Source organism: Culex pipiens, chromosome 2, assembly GCF_016801865.2.
Source record: "Culex pipiens pallens isolate TS chromosome 2, TS_CPP_V2, whole genome shotgun sequence".
NCBI lineage: Eukaryota > Metazoa > Arthropoda > Insecta > Diptera > Culicidae > Culex > Culex pipiens.
In genome coordinates this window covers 211,495,122-211,511,338 of record NC_068938.1, presented here as the reverse complement: position 1 = coordinate 211,511,338, position 16,217 = coordinate 211,495,122, and the positions used below count along the sequence as shown (strand labels likewise).

At 39.9% G+C, this 16,217-nt stretch overlaps 2 protein-coding genes across 4 annotated transcripts in view; both read left to right on the top strand.

Annotated features, from left to right (window-relative positions):
* The window catches only part of LOC120412351 (DENN domain-containing protein 5A), a 41,585-nt gene extending 32,828 nt beyond the window's left edge, over nucleotides 1-8,757 (top strand). Inside the window, exons 5-14 of one of the 3 annotated variants that reach the window (XM_039572764.2) lie at nucleotides 869-1,122; nucleotides 1,181-1,390; nucleotides 3,254-3,446; nucleotides 5,891-6,158; nucleotides 6,400-6,768; nucleotides 6,973-7,105; nucleotides 7,170-7,566; nucleotides 7,625-7,743; nucleotides 7,796-8,440; nucleotides 8,497-8,757. In XM_039572764.2, coding sequence (XP_039428698.1) covers nucleotides 869-1,122; nucleotides 1,181-1,390; nucleotides 3,254-3,446; nucleotides 5,891-6,158; nucleotides 6,400-6,768; nucleotides 6,973-7,105; nucleotides 7,170-7,566; nucleotides 7,625-7,743; nucleotides 7,796-8,440; nucleotides 8,497-8,686 — 2,778 coding nt within the window. In that variant the 3' untranslated portion in view covers nucleotides 8,687-8,757. Of the gene's footprint in view, nucleotides 1-868; nucleotides 1,123-1,180; nucleotides 1,391-3,253; nucleotides 3,447-5,890; nucleotides 6,159-6,252; nucleotides 6,289-6,399; nucleotides 6,769-6,972; nucleotides 7,106-7,169; nucleotides 7,567-7,624; nucleotides 7,744-7,795; nucleotides 8,441-8,496 lie in introns of all 3 variants that reach the window. The other 2 variants (XM_039572765.2, XM_039572766.2) reach the window with 2 other exon arrangements.
* Nucleotides 8,758-12,410: 3,653 nt separating this feature from the next.
* Nucleotides 12,411-15,844, top strand: LOC120432663 (glutamine--fructose-6-phosphate aminotransferase [isomerizing] 1). The gene has a single exon (XM_039597909.2). It carries the CDS (start codon nucleotides 13,260-13,262, stop codon nucleotides 15,285-15,287), a length of 2,028 nt encoding a protein of 675 aa, XP_039453843.1. The 5' UTR covers nucleotides 12,411-13,259; the 3' UTR covers nucleotides 15,288-15,844.
* The last annotated feature ends 373 nt before the right edge of the window (nucleotides 15,845-16,217 follow it).

Here is a 16,217-nt window from a genome sequence, read left to right as displayed (position 1 = left end):
ACATACATTTTTTTCAAAAATATCAATTTTTTTAATTTGCAATATGGGTATCGAACGAAGCAAAACTTTGTATGCACTTCACTTTATTACAGATTTTTTAGTAAATTTTCACAAAACATCATTTTTTTTAAATACTCAAATTTTCATAATTTGCATTATGTGTATCAAACGAAGCAAAACTTGGTATGCGTTTTGACTTTATTAAAGTTATTTTTATTTTGTAAAATACTCAAATTTTCACTAAATACCGTATTTTTACTTAACTACTTTACTTACGTTTTTACTAAAAAATTTGAAATTTGCATTACGGGTATCAAGCAAGGCGAATTTTCGGTTTATTGGAGTTTTTTTTTAAATACTATAATTTTCACAAAATTCCGCAAATACTCAAGTTTTTATAATTTGCAATGTGGGTATTGAACGCAGCTAATTTTTTAATGCGTTTTCACTTGATTAGATTTTTACTGTAGAATACTAAATTTTTCACATATTATCGTATTTTTTTTCAAAAATATTAAAATTTTCATTATTTGTAAATTGGGTATAAAATGAAGCGAAGTTTGTTATGCATTTTCACTAAATAACATTTTTTTGTAAAATATTACATGTTTCACAAAATACCGTATTTTTCGAAAATACTCAAATTTTCATAATTTGCAACATGGGTATTGAACGAAGCGAAATTTTATATGTATTTTTATTTTATCAGATTTTTTTTTTGTAAAATAATAATAATTTTACAAAATAACCAATTTTATACAATATACTAGATTTTTTTAATTTTCGAAATTTTATACGCATTTTCACTTTATTTGAGTTTTTTTTTTTAAGTACTCAATTTTTCACAAAATACCGCCACCCGTTCCAGGCCCGCGAGGACTGGCTGAGCAACCGCGAGTCGATGCACAACTTCGACAAGGCGTCTTTCCTGTCCGACCAGCCGCAGCACCATCGGCCCTTCCTGTCGCAGTTCCTCGAGAGCCAGATGTTTGTGACGCTGATCGACAACAAAATCATGATGTCCTGGGGGGACGACGGCGGCGGTGGCTGCTCGCTGGACAGCATCAACGGCGACGTGGAGTACAATCTGAAGCTGTTCGACAATCGAATCAAGATTTTGAGGTAGGTTGTTCTAGTTGCGTCAAGGTGAACTCTATTCAAGGTGCCCGGTTCTTCGCAGGAAACGGTACGGCGGTGAAAGCATGATCCGGACCGCCAACTACGAGCCGTGTCTGCTGGCGCGGGAAACGCAAAAACTGCTGGACAAGCGGCTGGCCAGCATCGACATGGAGGTGGCGCCACCGAGTGAGATTCTGGACAAGCGCCCGCCGTACTACCGAAGCTTTCCGTTGTTGGAGAAGTCCGCGCTGAACCAGGAGTGCGCCTCGAGGTACGCAAAGTACGCATCCGTTCATGAGTGTGGTGTTGACAAGCGTGGCTAGGAGGAGGAAGGAAGAGTTGCTTTGTGCTTTCGCTTGCCACCGCGCCGAAGAGTGATAAATCCAACCTAGATCTGGACGAAGCTCGCTGCTTGTTTTTTCATATTATTTTTTTCATTGTGTTATAGTTTTACTTGGATAGAGTATGCGATCAAACTAGAGTTTTTGTACAGTTGTCTAGTGTACGTCTGATTGTGATTAGCGAATAGTTGATGTTCTTTTAACCCATTGAGTTTGTGTTTGAATGCTGTGATCATGTCATGAGTTTTAGATTTTTACGATTTTAGAAACTTTAGAAGTATTGTCTTCTTGTAAGCTGAATAAAACATTGCATGTAATTTTTATGAACACCATTTTATCCGTACTTCACTCCAAGTCTTACAACAATTCAATACCGTTCTTACACTACTTTAAGTCACCTTCCACGGGGGATCGAGCCAGGTACGTTGATTCTGTCGCTTTGGGTGTTGTTTTTTATTCATGTGGGAGCGCAAAACATGGTGATTTATGGTTATGGTTCACTGGTTCAAACCGAATTGAATCGATTGCCACGCGGAGGCATCGAATTAACCGCCTCATTAACCAGGAGGTTTCCCGGTGTTTTGGTGACGGTTTTGCCGTAATAAATACACACACTCTATGGTATGTACAAAAGGCCTTTCAACCAAAACGACCGGCAATCAACCTGCTTGGCTCATCCGAACTGAAAGAAATAAATTTTGCTGGAGACACGAGCAGCACTTCCTCTGTAAATGCGAAATTTGCAGTTCAAACAGACGAAACCGCGTTAAACACGCATGACTGTGCATGCCCTCAACATATTTCACCCTCGCCGCAGCGCAGTCGTGAGAAAGTGTTGAGTTTTACGATTATTTTGCGAGCTGCGTACTACCCTTCGTTTTTGATGTAGCTGCCGCTAATGAGCATACACTTAACTCTTTGCTACTAACCTCCTCAAGTGCGATGAAATCGTTAAAAAAACACAAAAAAATCGTGTTCACATAACTGCGGCTAAATAACACACGCTCGAAACCGATCGCTTCAGGAAGTCACGAAACAAAATAAAAATCCTTATTAATTATTGATTAGCAGTAAAGTGATTCGTTGAGGAACTAAAGTTAGTCTTTCGAAAGTGATGTGACGCTTCGTTCTCTGTAATTCAGTAACAGATTTATACTTTAGTTTAGCAGTATTAGATTTGGAACGTATTAGTTTAATCATGATGATTGAAATATACAATATTTTTATTTACATTTTTAAATATTGTTTTACTTTGAGTTCCTTAAAACTTCTCTGTTTGAGATGAAAATTTCTCACTGTAAAAAAGAGCTAGTTTAATTTAAAAACAGTAAGAAATTATCATTTTCAGCGGCTTACAAATTTTTCCTTTTTATTTGTAATTTTTCCGTGCAAACAGAATTCTGCTTAATACTGAGAGAAAAAGAGAGATACACGTTCTCTCTCCGACAGTTGAAACATTTTTGAGAGAGCGCGCAGTCAGAGAAACCAAAAATGCTGTTTTGTCGAAGAGAGATTTTCTTTTTCTCTCGGTCTTCAATTCGTGTGCACGGAAGTAGAACCAAACATTTGTTAAAGTAGCAACTTCTGTTCAACTTAAGGCACCAGGTAAGGATTTTTATTTGATTGTACATACACCCAGCTCGCACGACACCGACGATTTAGGACTAGTTCGTACAAATGTGGTTTTGCATGAAACGTGTGCGTTTTATTTTTCGTTTTTCGGTTGGTTTGTTTTACTGCTCAAAAACTGCGGGCATTTTCGTGCTAAAAAACAAAACTTTACAAATTTCCAGAGGAAACAGCTTGCGGCGGGTCAAGAACGGCTCCAAGTGGAAGGTGAAAGAGATCTCGCTGGACGGGGGCAATAAGGAGAACGACGGCGGCGGCAACAAGTCCAACCGGAACTCGGCCAACCTGTCCGGGACGGAGATCAGCCCGGCGCTGATGGCGCAAGCCAACTGGACCTTCGTGGAGAAGCTGCTGAAGGTGAGTGGGCTCTCTGGGGAGTTGCCTTGAATATAAATGATAGTCTCGACAAATTCAAACGATTTGAATAGTACTGTTTGAACTAGGGTTGCGGTTGTCCGCATTTTCGGGATTCTAAATTTCCAAAATTTAATTTTTTGATTATAGTTTTCCAAAATTCAGATATTTTTAAAATTTTAAATGCTAAATTTTTTCAATTAAACTTAAAGCATTGAATTCTGAAATTATAAAAAAAATCAAAAATTTCATGGCTTTAGACTTCTCAAGTTGTTAACCTTCAAAAAGTTTTGAAACCTTAAAAAACAAACATTCTGAAAAATATTCAAAAATTTCAAAATCCAGAATTAATTTCAAAATCCAGAATTCCAAAAAAGTTATATTCGTTTTTGTGTTCTAGAATTGAATTCATTAATTTTAAATTCTAAGATTTTAAAATCTAAAATTTTAAAATCTAAAAATTCATATTCTAAAATTATATATTTTAAAATAATAAATTCTAATATTTCAAATTCTAACATTTTAAACTCTAAAACTTTAAGTTCTTAAATTTTTTAATTCTAAAATTTTAAATTATTAAATTTGTAATTCTCAAATTTAAATATTAAAATTTTAAATTCTAATATTTCAAATTCTACAATTTTTCATTTTAAAATTTTAAATTCTAAGCTCTAAAATTTTTAATAAAATGAAATTAAAATTCTAATATTTGAATTTTTAAAATTTGGATTTTAAATTCAAATTCTAAAATTTGAAATTGTAAATTCTAAATTTTATGTTCTAAGATTTAAAATTCTAAAATTTAAAATTCTGAAATTTTATGCTCTAAAATTTTAAATTCCAAAATTTTAAATTCTAAAATTTGTAATTCTAAAGTTTTAAATTTTAAAATTTGTAATTCTTAAATTTGAAATTGTAAAAATTCAAATTCTAAAATTAAATATTTTAATATAATAAATTCTACGATTTAAAATTCTATAATTTCAAATTCTAAAATTTTTAACTCTAAAATTTTAAATTCTAAAATCTTAAATTCTAAAATTTTAAATTCTAAAATTTTAAGTTCTAAAATTTTAAATTTTAAATTCTAAAATTTTAAATTATAAAAATTTTAAATCCTAAAATTTTAAATTCTAAATATTTTAAATTCTAAAATTTTAAATAAACAAAATTTAAATTCTAATACATCAAATTATAAAATCTTAATTTTAAATTCTTTGATTTTGGATTCTAAAATTTTAAAATTTTAAATTTTAAGTTCCAACATTAAAATTCTAAAATTTCAAATTCAGAAAATTTAAGCTCTAACAACTCCAAAATTTTAAGTTCTAAAATTTTCAATTCCAAAAAATCAAATTCTAAAATTTTTAACTCTACAATTTAAAATTCTTGAATTATTAATTCTAAAATTTAAAATTCTGAAATTTAAAATTCTAAAATTCTAAAATTTCAAATTCTAAAATTTTCAATTCAAAAATTTCAAATTCTAAAATTGTAGATTCAAAAATTTCAAATTCTTAAATTTAAAAATTTAAAGTTCTTAAATTTCAAATTCTTAAATTCCAAATTCTAAAATTTTAAATTCATTAGTTTTGAATTCCTTAACTTTTTTAATTCTTAAATTTTAGGTTCTTAAATTTGATATTCTAAAATTTTAAATACTTAAATTTAAAAATTCTAAATTAAAAATTCTTAAATTCTTTAATTTTAAATTCTTTTACTTAAATTTAAAGTTCCTTAAATTATGAATTCTTTCATTTTAAATTCTAAAATATGAAATTTTATCATAAATTATAAAATGTTTAATTTTAAAATTTTAGTCTCAAATTTTTTTTATACTGAAATTATAGATTCTAAAATTTTAAATTATGATTTCATTAAGTTCTAGTAAGACCGTTGCAAATATTTTTCAAAGTTACTGAAATTTCAAAATCCTATAATTCTGAAATTTTTAATTCAGAAAATTTGAAATGCTATGATTTTAAAACCCAAAATTTCAAATTCTAAAATTTTGAATTCTAAAATTAAAAATTCCAAAATTTTCAATTCGAAAATTTTCAATTCTGGAATTTTAAATCCTAAAATTTTAAATTATAATATTTTAAATTATAAAATTTTTAATTATAAAATTTTACATTAAAAAACTTTAAATTCTAAAATTTTTAATTGAAATTAACAATTTAGAAAATTTTAAATTCTATGGCATTGAATGAAATTTAAAAAATTCTGAAATCCAAAATTCAAAAAAAAATCTATGATTTAAAATATAGTAATCTTATGTTTCAAAACTCTAAAATTCCAAATTTTAAAATTCAAAAAAAGTTGTCTTGTCTTACCAGAATTCCGATAATGCGAATAAATATCCGGAAAATGAATATGAACTGAACAGATTATCCCAAACATCCGGATAATCCGGGTTAGTACAATAAACAAGTCTTCTTTCCCAGGACTGCAAAAGCAAAACCAAGCGGATGCTGCTGGAGAAGATGGGAACGGAAGCGATCGAGCTGGGACTCAGCGGAGAGGCTTCGGTGACCGGAGTCGAGGAGAACACGATGATCGCGTCGCTGTGCGACCTGCTGGAGAAGGTTTGGTCGCACGGGCTGGTAAACAAACAGGGCAAGTCCGCACTGTGGACGCATCTGACGGCCTATCTGGAGATCAAGGACTGCCAGAATCCGAGCAAGCAGATCGACACCAACTATCTGACGCCAGGTAAGCGATTGTCGAAGGGTTGTGGGTCTTCTTACTTTGTTGGACTATGCTTAAATCGACCATGTTCCCTAAACATCAATCTTCTAACATGCAGCCTTGGCGTGGACAGTTATGAGGAAGCGGATGGATTGTACGTTTAAGTGTATATTCTAAATGTTTGATCTTCTTTCTGCTTTTGTTGTCCCTTTACCTTTTCTTTTGTTCTAAATCTGTTCTTTGTTTTATCCCCACCCTTAATTAGACGTAGCCAGCTGCACTACCCCTAAATCAAGCTTGACTAGCAAAGGCAAACACTCAAAGCACACCATTAGTCCCATTATTGTGTCACCTGTCGTCAGTAATTACGGTGGTAGCCCCGATACTAGCAATACCGGTAGTCGTAAGAACAAGCTGAACAGCATAATCCGACTCAAGCGTAACACCACCAACCAGTCAAAGCCTCCGATGGTGGCCCGTCGGAACGAACCGATCTCGCTCTCCTCACCGGAGATATCGCCGACGGTTCCGAAACGACTGAGCCACTTTGTCCTCCCCAATATCATAGCCAATCTGGTCGGTAACAAGTACGCCAGTGTCCCCAGCTCGGACAACGGGTACGGTAGTATCAACGGTAAGTTCGGGCGAGCGAGTTCCTAACACCCCCAGACTGACTGTAAATACTAACATCTGGCAGAATACGCGAGCGGGAACTAATGATGCGACTAAACCTTCGGTAGTGCTTGGCTTGATTTACTAATGTGCTAATAACCTCTTGAGTTTGATCAATCTTAACAAACTGGAATTTCGGTAATGACCATCTAACCCCCAATTCAAGATCTTTCATCGCTGGCGATTGAACCGGAGATTCCACCGTCACCGACGCGCGGTCGTTCCAAGTCACGGGACCGCAAAAGTCTGGGACCTGAGCAGCTACGTCCGCTACCTGAATCTCTAGAGTTCGACATTAGGTATCTGCCGACTCAAAGTAATCAAAGTGAATCCCTACTAACATTCCCTCCCTCCTCCCTTCAGAAACATTCTCTCGATGACGGACATCAAGACGCACATCGGCTACGCCCGGGCCTGGGTGCGGCTCGCTCTGGAAAAGAAACTCCTCTCCCGTCACCTGCGCTCTCTGCTCTCCGATACCGCCCTGCTGCGGCAGCTGTACAAACGGTCCGCCTTTGTGCGCTGCGACGACGAGGTCGAACAGTTCCTGTACCACCTGCTGACGCTGAACGCGGTGGACTACTTTTGCTACACCAACACGTACCCCACGGCCAAGCTGCCGTACCGTGTGGTGATATTCCCGTCGAAGAAGGGCTCCGCCGCGACCACCTCTGCCAACGTGGTGATTGCCATCTCCGGCACGCTCGGCGAAACGCAGCTTATCAACGTGCCGCGGCACTCGCTGGAGTTTGTGTTCCATGTTAGTTGTTGGGTACTCCTTCACTTAGCAAGTTTTTGTAAAGATCCTCTCGTTTCAGCATAAAACGCTCGGAATACTGACGTCGCTGCGGATAGGTCACGACGACACCGGAATGTCCTCCAAGTGGCTGGTGGAACACGTTGTCGTGCGGAACGAGGTCTCTGGACATACGTACAAGTAAGATGTTCAACTTCTTAAACAAGGACAGGTCTAACATTCTGTTCTACAGATTCCCCTGTGGTCGCTGGCTGGGTCGCGGTATCGACGACGGTTCCATCGAACGGCTGCTCATCGGACAGCTCGTGCCACGGACCGTAGACAGTGAAGAGCTGGTCGAAGCGTGCCGGACACCTCCGCGAACGCGCAGTCCAAGCATCCAGCGGCCGGAGGTGCGTCCCTCGGACATCCAGCACATGTTGGGAGATTCCGTGAACGCGATTGTCAAGTGGCACTACCGACCAAGTCGGGAGCGGGACGCCAGCTCGTTGACGAACCTGCTCTGCGGCGAGAACGGCCTAGTCAAGTGTTTGGAGCAGGCGTTCCTGTGCGGGTTCCGCTCGCAGCGGATGTTCGGACGGAATCTGTACCTCTGGGATTACTTCGTGCGGGTCAAGGAACAGTTCGAGACCAGTTTGGTTGAAGAATCGGTCGAGTTGGTACGGGGAGGCGGCTCGGTATGCAACTCACCGCCGACGAGCGGGTCGAGTCCGGAGTCTCCTCCGCAAGGGTCCACCACGGTGCTTCCTCCGGTGGCGCGTCAGGAGCTGTCCGCCGTATGGCGCTGCTACTGCCATCTGATGGACGAAATCAACAACGTGAAGCAGACACTGGGCAAAGATGGACGCTTCCAGCTGTTCATTTGCTTGAGCTTAAGGTGGGTCTCTAAAACCCTATTTTATTATAAATCTGCCAACCTCCTCTAATTTTCAGGGAACACCTCCTGCACCGGATGCTAGTTCCGATGGCGTACACCCGGGTGACGACCGAGATGTACGAGGAGCAGAGCTTCATGCGCAAAAAGGGACTACTCACCTTTTTGCGGCAGATCATGGAACCCCTGGACGAGTTTCACATCGTGCTCGAGAACTCCATCACGCAAGGTATCGGATCTCACTGTTAAGCGGCAGGCAGCTACCGTACTCGCGACTACGAAACCCAGGTCAATACAGGCAAAGAGGTGCGAGAGAGGATGGACATCTCTCTCTTCGAGACAATTGTTTTCTCTCTCACAGAAAGCAGAAGAGAGATACCTGCTGTTTTGCACGGGAATACGATTCTACCGAAGAGATAGAAGGTTGCTCTTTTCGCAGTTCAGTTGAGGAGGTATTAGACTACGACAAACAAACTCACACTTTTTGTGTTTGACAGTTGGCGAAACTCGCAAACAAAGCCAAATGTATGCAGTTTGTTTGTTTGTTTGTCGTAGTCTTATACCTTCTTTAGTACGGGAAGATACAGAAATTTCTGTGAGTTTAGAATAAACAATTACTATGCGTGTGTGGGAACACATAATACTCACTAACTTCTGATTAGAATTTACGACTTTTTTGTTAATTTTATATGCAACCTCGTTCGTATAGCAATTATGAGAACTGAAGCGAAACTGAATAATCGAAATCGATGGCCAAAGATAATAGAGCAATTTTTTGTTCCTGAGATGTTATTCATATTTTTTCCCCAAATTGTTTTTATACGTTTAGTATAGATTTTAGGTTTGATTTGTTGTTTTTCCGTTGAACGTACTTTGTTCCGTTCCAATTTTCTTCCATTAGGTTAACGGTTATGTTAATTTCGTCGTCGCGAAAAAGTTTGTGCCAAAATGTGAAAATTTGATAATGAGAATAAGTTAAACTAAAACTTTGAAACTCACAACAATCGATTTCATTAGCCAGGCAAGCGAAACAAAAATTAAATAATCACGAGTGATTGAAACACAAAGCACGGTTTAGCGAGCATGTAAATTTATCTATCAGAGTAAAATCTCAAATGATTAAATGTGTGATAATAATTACTAAAGAGAAACAAACAAAGACACAAACAGCCGCAGACCAGCGGTACCAAAACGAAATTGATTTAGCTTACCAGCAATTTGAGTAACTTGCTTGCGTGCACGCGTGACTGAGCTTGAACATAATTTCCCAGTGCTCTCGATATTACTATTAGTCAAACGATATGAATTTTAATCATTAGCAACTAGCATCCCGAATTATGTTGCCCTCCCGTAGCGATAACTATTCCGTCTTTGAAAGCATATGAAATCAGAATCGAATTCTAATTGGATAGCCCAAAAATTAAATTTGGAAAAAAAAACCAGTGAACCTTACTACTTAGCATTTCGTGACGGATACTGAAAAGAAATCCATAATATCTCAACAAAATTGTAAACAATTACAAGAAAAAGCATTCTAGAGTTACGATAGTAGCACTACCACACTGATATATTTGATTGTATGTGTTCGTTGTAGCTGATGGCAGTAAAAACTATAGGTTAACGTTTTCGGTGGGTAATCTTCATGTGAGAAGGGAAAATAATCCACATGGAAGTGAATAAAAACAAATATTATGAATCACAACTTTAGAGTGCAATTTATTTATGATGACAACTCCATTTTAAACTAAAAACAACAATATTGTTACCTTGTGTTACCTATACAAACATGTAGTACCTGTTCCTAGTATTCAAGGCCACACCACTTGAATCCAGAAACTAGTCCCTCAACAATGTTTTTTTGTAAATAAAGAGCAGTTCTCTCAGATTTCGGTAATTCGATTTTTTTTTTGTATTTTTTAATCCTACTGAAACTTTTTTGGTGCCTTCGGTATGCCCAAAGAAGCCATTTCGCATCATGAGTTTGTCCATATAATTTTCCATACAAATTTGGCAGCTGTCCATCCAAAAATGATGCATGAAAATTCAAAAATCTGTATCCTTTAAAGGAATTTTTGATCGATTTGGTGTCTTCGACAATGTTGTAGGTATGGATATGGACTACACTGAAAAAAATGATACACGGTAATAACAATTTTGGTGATGTTTTGTTTTACTTTTTGTCACTAAAACTTGATTTGCAAAAAACACGATTTTTTATATGTTTTAGAGGACATGATTTTTCAGAAATTTCCAGGTTGTGCAAAAAATCTTTGACAGAGTTATATTTTTTTTAAAGCAAAGCATTCCACTTTAACGACCCCGGGTCTTTTGTGGGCTCTGTTGCAAGTTTCTGCTCATTTCTAGGCGTCCGAAGGTTAGGTGTGGTGAGTCACCCAAAACCTCTTTTACGCAAATGGACCGACGTTTTACTTCCCCATCCGATAGAAGGCCAGGAGGATAAGGCGGGAATCGAACCCGCGCCACGAGGCCCTAATTTTTTTAATCAATACCGATTTTTTTTGATATTGTTTTCGAAGAGATCGGAAAATTTCACGAATGTTTCATATTTTAACATTGTAAATTGGACCATTCGTTGCTGAGATATAGACATTAGATAATGGTGGGTTGTGGGTGAGACTTAGAAAACATCAATTTTCCTATTTTTAAACACTTGCATGGCAATATTTCAGCAGCTTGGAGTCGTATAAAAAAAAGTTCAAAAAAGCAAAATATAGAGAATTTTCCCAGCTTTTCAAAAAAAAAATTTCAAATATTGAGCAAACATGTGCACTAATTTAAAAAAATGAAAAACGTCAAATTTAAAAAAAATTCAAAAAGTCACCTAAAAATGGATTTAACTTGAAAACGGTGCACTTTATCAAAATTTCACTAATGTACTTTTTGATTGCAAATTTTTGGACAAAAAAATAAAAATTTAAATTTCAAGCCAATGTTTCAACTTTTCGATGAAAAAAGTGTTTTTAAATGCATTTTACACGCGTCCAGTTGTTTTTCAATCATTAGTTTTCAAAATATAGATGTATCGACGGAATTTTTTTCGCGCAAAAATAAACTTTTCGTGGGACTGTACATTGATATTTTATGAAAATTTTAAATGTTTTCGAAGAAGTTCAAACATGCTTAAATATGATTATAAACGCAGGAAAATGCATTTTGACTGGTTTTCAAATGAATAAACTTTAATTTTAATTAAAATTACGACTTTAAACTTTAACACATAAACATTTTGTGGAATTTTAATGTACAGCACATTTTGAAAACTAATGATTGCAAAACAATTAGGCAGGTGTTAAATGCACTTAAAATACTTTTTTCATTCAAATGTTGAGACCATGGCTTGTTATTTCAATTTTTAAGTTTTTTTATTTTTTTTGTGTAAAAATGTGAACCTTATGAAAATTTACCAGTTTCTGGTGTAATATTACACGTTTTTTGACACAAAATCTGAATAAATCTAGAACTACCATTATTTTTTCTGTGGAATCATTTCTAAGCACTCTTAAGCTTTTCATTAAACGGAAAAATAAATAAAATTTTCGCTTTTTGTGTACACGATTCAGGTGGAATGACACATGTTTAACGGTCGTTTCAAGCTGAGAATCGAACCTGCTACCAATCCTAAAGCCCCGACACTCAAGGCATGAAAGAAGCTTTCACGCGTGGTAATTCATTTCGTTCTGTTCGAATTTTCGAAACCCCTCAATGAACCATTCCGATCTGACAGTCAGCTGACAGGCAAACTCCGGCCAGCGAACCACTATCCACGGTGTCAAGCTGAGGCGTTCGTGGATGTTTTCGGATTTTTGCACAACCACACAACCCTACAGACCCATTCATGCATTCTACAACCCTATAGTGCCGAGCGAGAGAGAGAGTGAGCGAGATTACAACTACAGTATGTGGTAGAGAGTTGCGGGGGTGTGTGAGATTTTGTATACTTTTTTTTTCTTCCGAGAAGAAGGTTTAGTTTTGATACACGTCAACAGTAGCTCAGCCCAAATCTGTAACCAAGACCAGCCGCGATCCCAGCCAAGATCGTCAACTTGCTTCGCCAGTGAGAGGGCGTATTTGGAGGAACCCCTCCAAGAATCATTAGGGAGTGTGTCGTGAACCTGGAGGACAGGAAGAAAAACAGGTCGCCAGGCTGTTTGCAGCGGGTGTATATAAAGACGCGATTCGCTAGTGAAAGCTTTCTCAGTTCTTCGACTTGGTTTGAGCGCGCGCGCTCGTCCAGATCCCTATTGTGCGCTCCAGGACTTGAACCACCTACCGCTATCCAGAACACTGCCCAAGTCCGTCGCCGACGACATCGTTGAAGAGAGTGCCGAACGAGATCGTTGTCGTCGTCGTCCGCGGTCGTGTCCATAGCAGGTCGACCAAGAAGTGCACGAAGTGTGTATGTGGAAAAAAAAACTGGTCGTCAACCATCGTCGTAAGGCCACAACAGCTAGTTGGGCAAGTTGCCGCCGAGTGCCGTGCTAAGTGAGAGAAGGCGCTTTGCCCGGCCGAAATCTCCAAAGTCATAAAGTGGCGATCCGTGGCAAGCAGCGAGCTCAGTCGTTTGTGTTCCGCGTTCGTGAGAGGTTCCTCGGGTCTTGAAGTCTGACTAGCTGAACAGCAGTGTGTGTAACGCGCGCGTGATATTGTTTCATTTCGCTGGAAAAGTTCAGCGATTGTGTGTGTGTGCGGACTGTTGATTGGGTTGAAACATACGACCGTAGCGAGAGAGACAGAGAGACCCAAGTGTGTTGTGCTTAGACGGACACGAACAAGTACGCGCTTTGTGTAATCAACCGATAAAATGTGTGGAATTTTCGCGTACTTGAATTATCTTACGCCGAAGACGCGGCGTGAGGTGCTGGATCTGCTGCTAACCGGGCTGAAGCGGCTGGAGTACCGTGGATATGACTCCGCGGGTGTCGCCGTGGATCTTCCGGATCAGAGCGGGATTGCCATGTTCAAGAGAACGGGCAAGGTGAAGGTACTGGAGGAAGGGATTATTGAGCAGACGAAGGACGGTAGCTACGACGGGACTGTTGAAACACACGTTGGTATATCCCACACGAGATGGGCTACGCACGGTGCACCGAGCGAGGTCAACTCTCACCCGCAGCGTTCGGATGATACCAACTCGTTCGTCGTGGTTCACAACGGTATCGTGACCAACTACAAGGACATTAAGAAGTTCCTGGAGCTGCGTGGATACGAGTTCGAGTCCGACACCGATACCGAAACGATCGCCAAGCTTGTGCATCATCTGTACATCCAGCATCCGAACTACTCGTTCCGGGAGCTAGTTGAGCAGGTTGTCCAGCAGGTCGAGGGAGCGTTCGCGTTGGCGTTCAAGTCCAAGCACTTCCCTGGAGAGTGCGTTGTGACCCGCCGTGGTTCACCACTGCTGGTTGGTATCAAGTCCACAACGAGCCTGGCCACGAACCATGTTCCGATTCTGTACGGCAAGGGACACCGCCATGGATCCAATGGAAACATTCAGTTTGAACCTACTCCGGACAACACTACCGACTTTATCAACCCTGGTGAGGAGGTCGAGTACTTCTTCGCTTCGGATGCTTCAGCCGTCATCGAGCACACCAATCGGGTCATCTATCTGGAAGATGACGATGTTGCTGCCGTCAAGAACGGAGCGCTGGGAATTCATCGGCTGAAGAAGTGCTTGGATGATCCACATGCTCGTGAAATTACCACGCTGAAGATGGAGATTCAACAGATCATGAAGGGAAACTACCGTTACTTCATGCAGAAGGAAATTTTCGAGCAGCCAGAGTCCGTGATCAACACCATGCGAGGACGCGTCAACTTTGAATCGATGAAGGTCACGCTGGGTGGCATCAAGGAGTACATTCCAGAGATCAAGCGTTGCCGGCGGTTGATGCTGATCGCTTGTGGAACCTCATATCACAGTGCTGTCGCCACACGTCAGCTGCTGGAAGAACTCACTGAACTGCCGGTGATGATCGAGCTGGCTTCGGACTTCCTGGATCGTAACACACCCATCTACCGTGACGACGTTTGCTTCTTCATCTCGCAGTCCGGAGAAACTGCCGATACGCTGATGGCCCTGCGGTACTGCAAACAACGCGGAGCCCTGATCGTCGGAGTCACCAACACTGTGGGAAGTTCGATCTGTCGTGAATCACACTGCGGCGTTCACGTCAACGCTGGACCCGAAATTGGTGTCGCTTCCACCAAGGCCTACACATCGCAGTTCATTTCGCTGGTCATGTTTGCCCTGGTCATGAGCGAAGACCGGCTCTCGCTGCAGACGCGACGAGAGGAGATCATGGAGGGACTTCGCCAGCTGGACACACACATCAAGCAGGTCCTCAAGCTGGACCAAAAGGTGCTGGAAATCGCACAGGATCTCTACCAGCAAAAGTCGCTGCTCATCATGGGTCGTGGCTACAACTTCGCCACCTGCATGGAGGGTGCCCTCAAGGTCAAGGAGTTGACGTACATGCACAGCGAAGGCATCATGGCCGGTGAGCTCAAGCACGGCCCGTTGGCCCTCGTCGACGACACCATGCCGATCGTCATGATCATCATGCGCGACCCGGTCTACGTCAAGTGTATCAACGCCCTGCAGCAGGTCACGGCCCGCGAAGGACGACCGATCATCGTCTGCGAGGAGGGCGATGCCGAGACCATGAGCCTGGCCTCGAAAGCCCTGGAGATCCCACGCACCGTGGACTGCCTGCAAGGCATCCTGACCGTCATTCCAATGCAACTGCTGTCGTACCACATCGCCGTCCTGCGAGGCTGCAACGTCGATTGTCCCCGAAACCTGGCGAAATCCGTTACGGTCGAATAGGTCCAACTTCTTCAGAACACTCCCAACACATCCGCAGACAGTATCGATTTCGCTTTTATTTCCACATGACGATAGAGGAGAGTACGGGGAAGTCCGTTATTTTACAAATCCAGCGGATTTGTTGTTGATTGCAAAACACACACACAACCCCATGAGAAGATAGTGTGGCACGGAACACCCCTTCCACGTCTGCAAAGCCAAGTGCAATACACCACCACTACTACTGAGAAGTGGCCACTTATCAACTGCGGAGCATCGCGATGCAATCATCGCCACCTTCGAGGGGATCGTGTAATATCGGAAGGAGGAACGGAGAAATGACACACACTCTTTTGCTGTACTGTCTCTGCTGGTGATCGTGATTTAATAATATATTGAATAATCGAAATAATGATGATGATGAAAAAAAAAATTTTATTGTTTGTTTAGACGAGAATGTGACAAAAATGAGCCAAGTTTATTTTTTGTACCACACTACTACACACTGTGAGAATGATGTTCTTTTTATATGTAATTTGAAAAATAAAGTATTAGTGCTTATTCTTTTTTCGACAAAACCTGCAATACTTTCATTTTCTGACCGAACCCAAAGTCCGATGCACTTATTACGTATTCCAATCATCGCTACATTTATTGGGAATGTATAAATACAAATTTTGAATAACACCTCACGCGTCCACAAACACAACGAGCATAGTCGTCAACCGGTTTAATGTTCCTACTCCTTCTTCATCACATCACATCGAGCCGTATTACTTAATCGTTACTTGATCTCTGGCGTTGGCCTCAACCGTGTTCAAAACGGTGGCGGCGCCACCACAACCCCGAGGCAGATCAGAAACGTGTTAATCACCGGCGCTGCAACCCCCTGCCGAAAAGTTTGACATAGTTCCATTCGGTCCACTCCACTAAGGCTCGAACTTGTTTGTT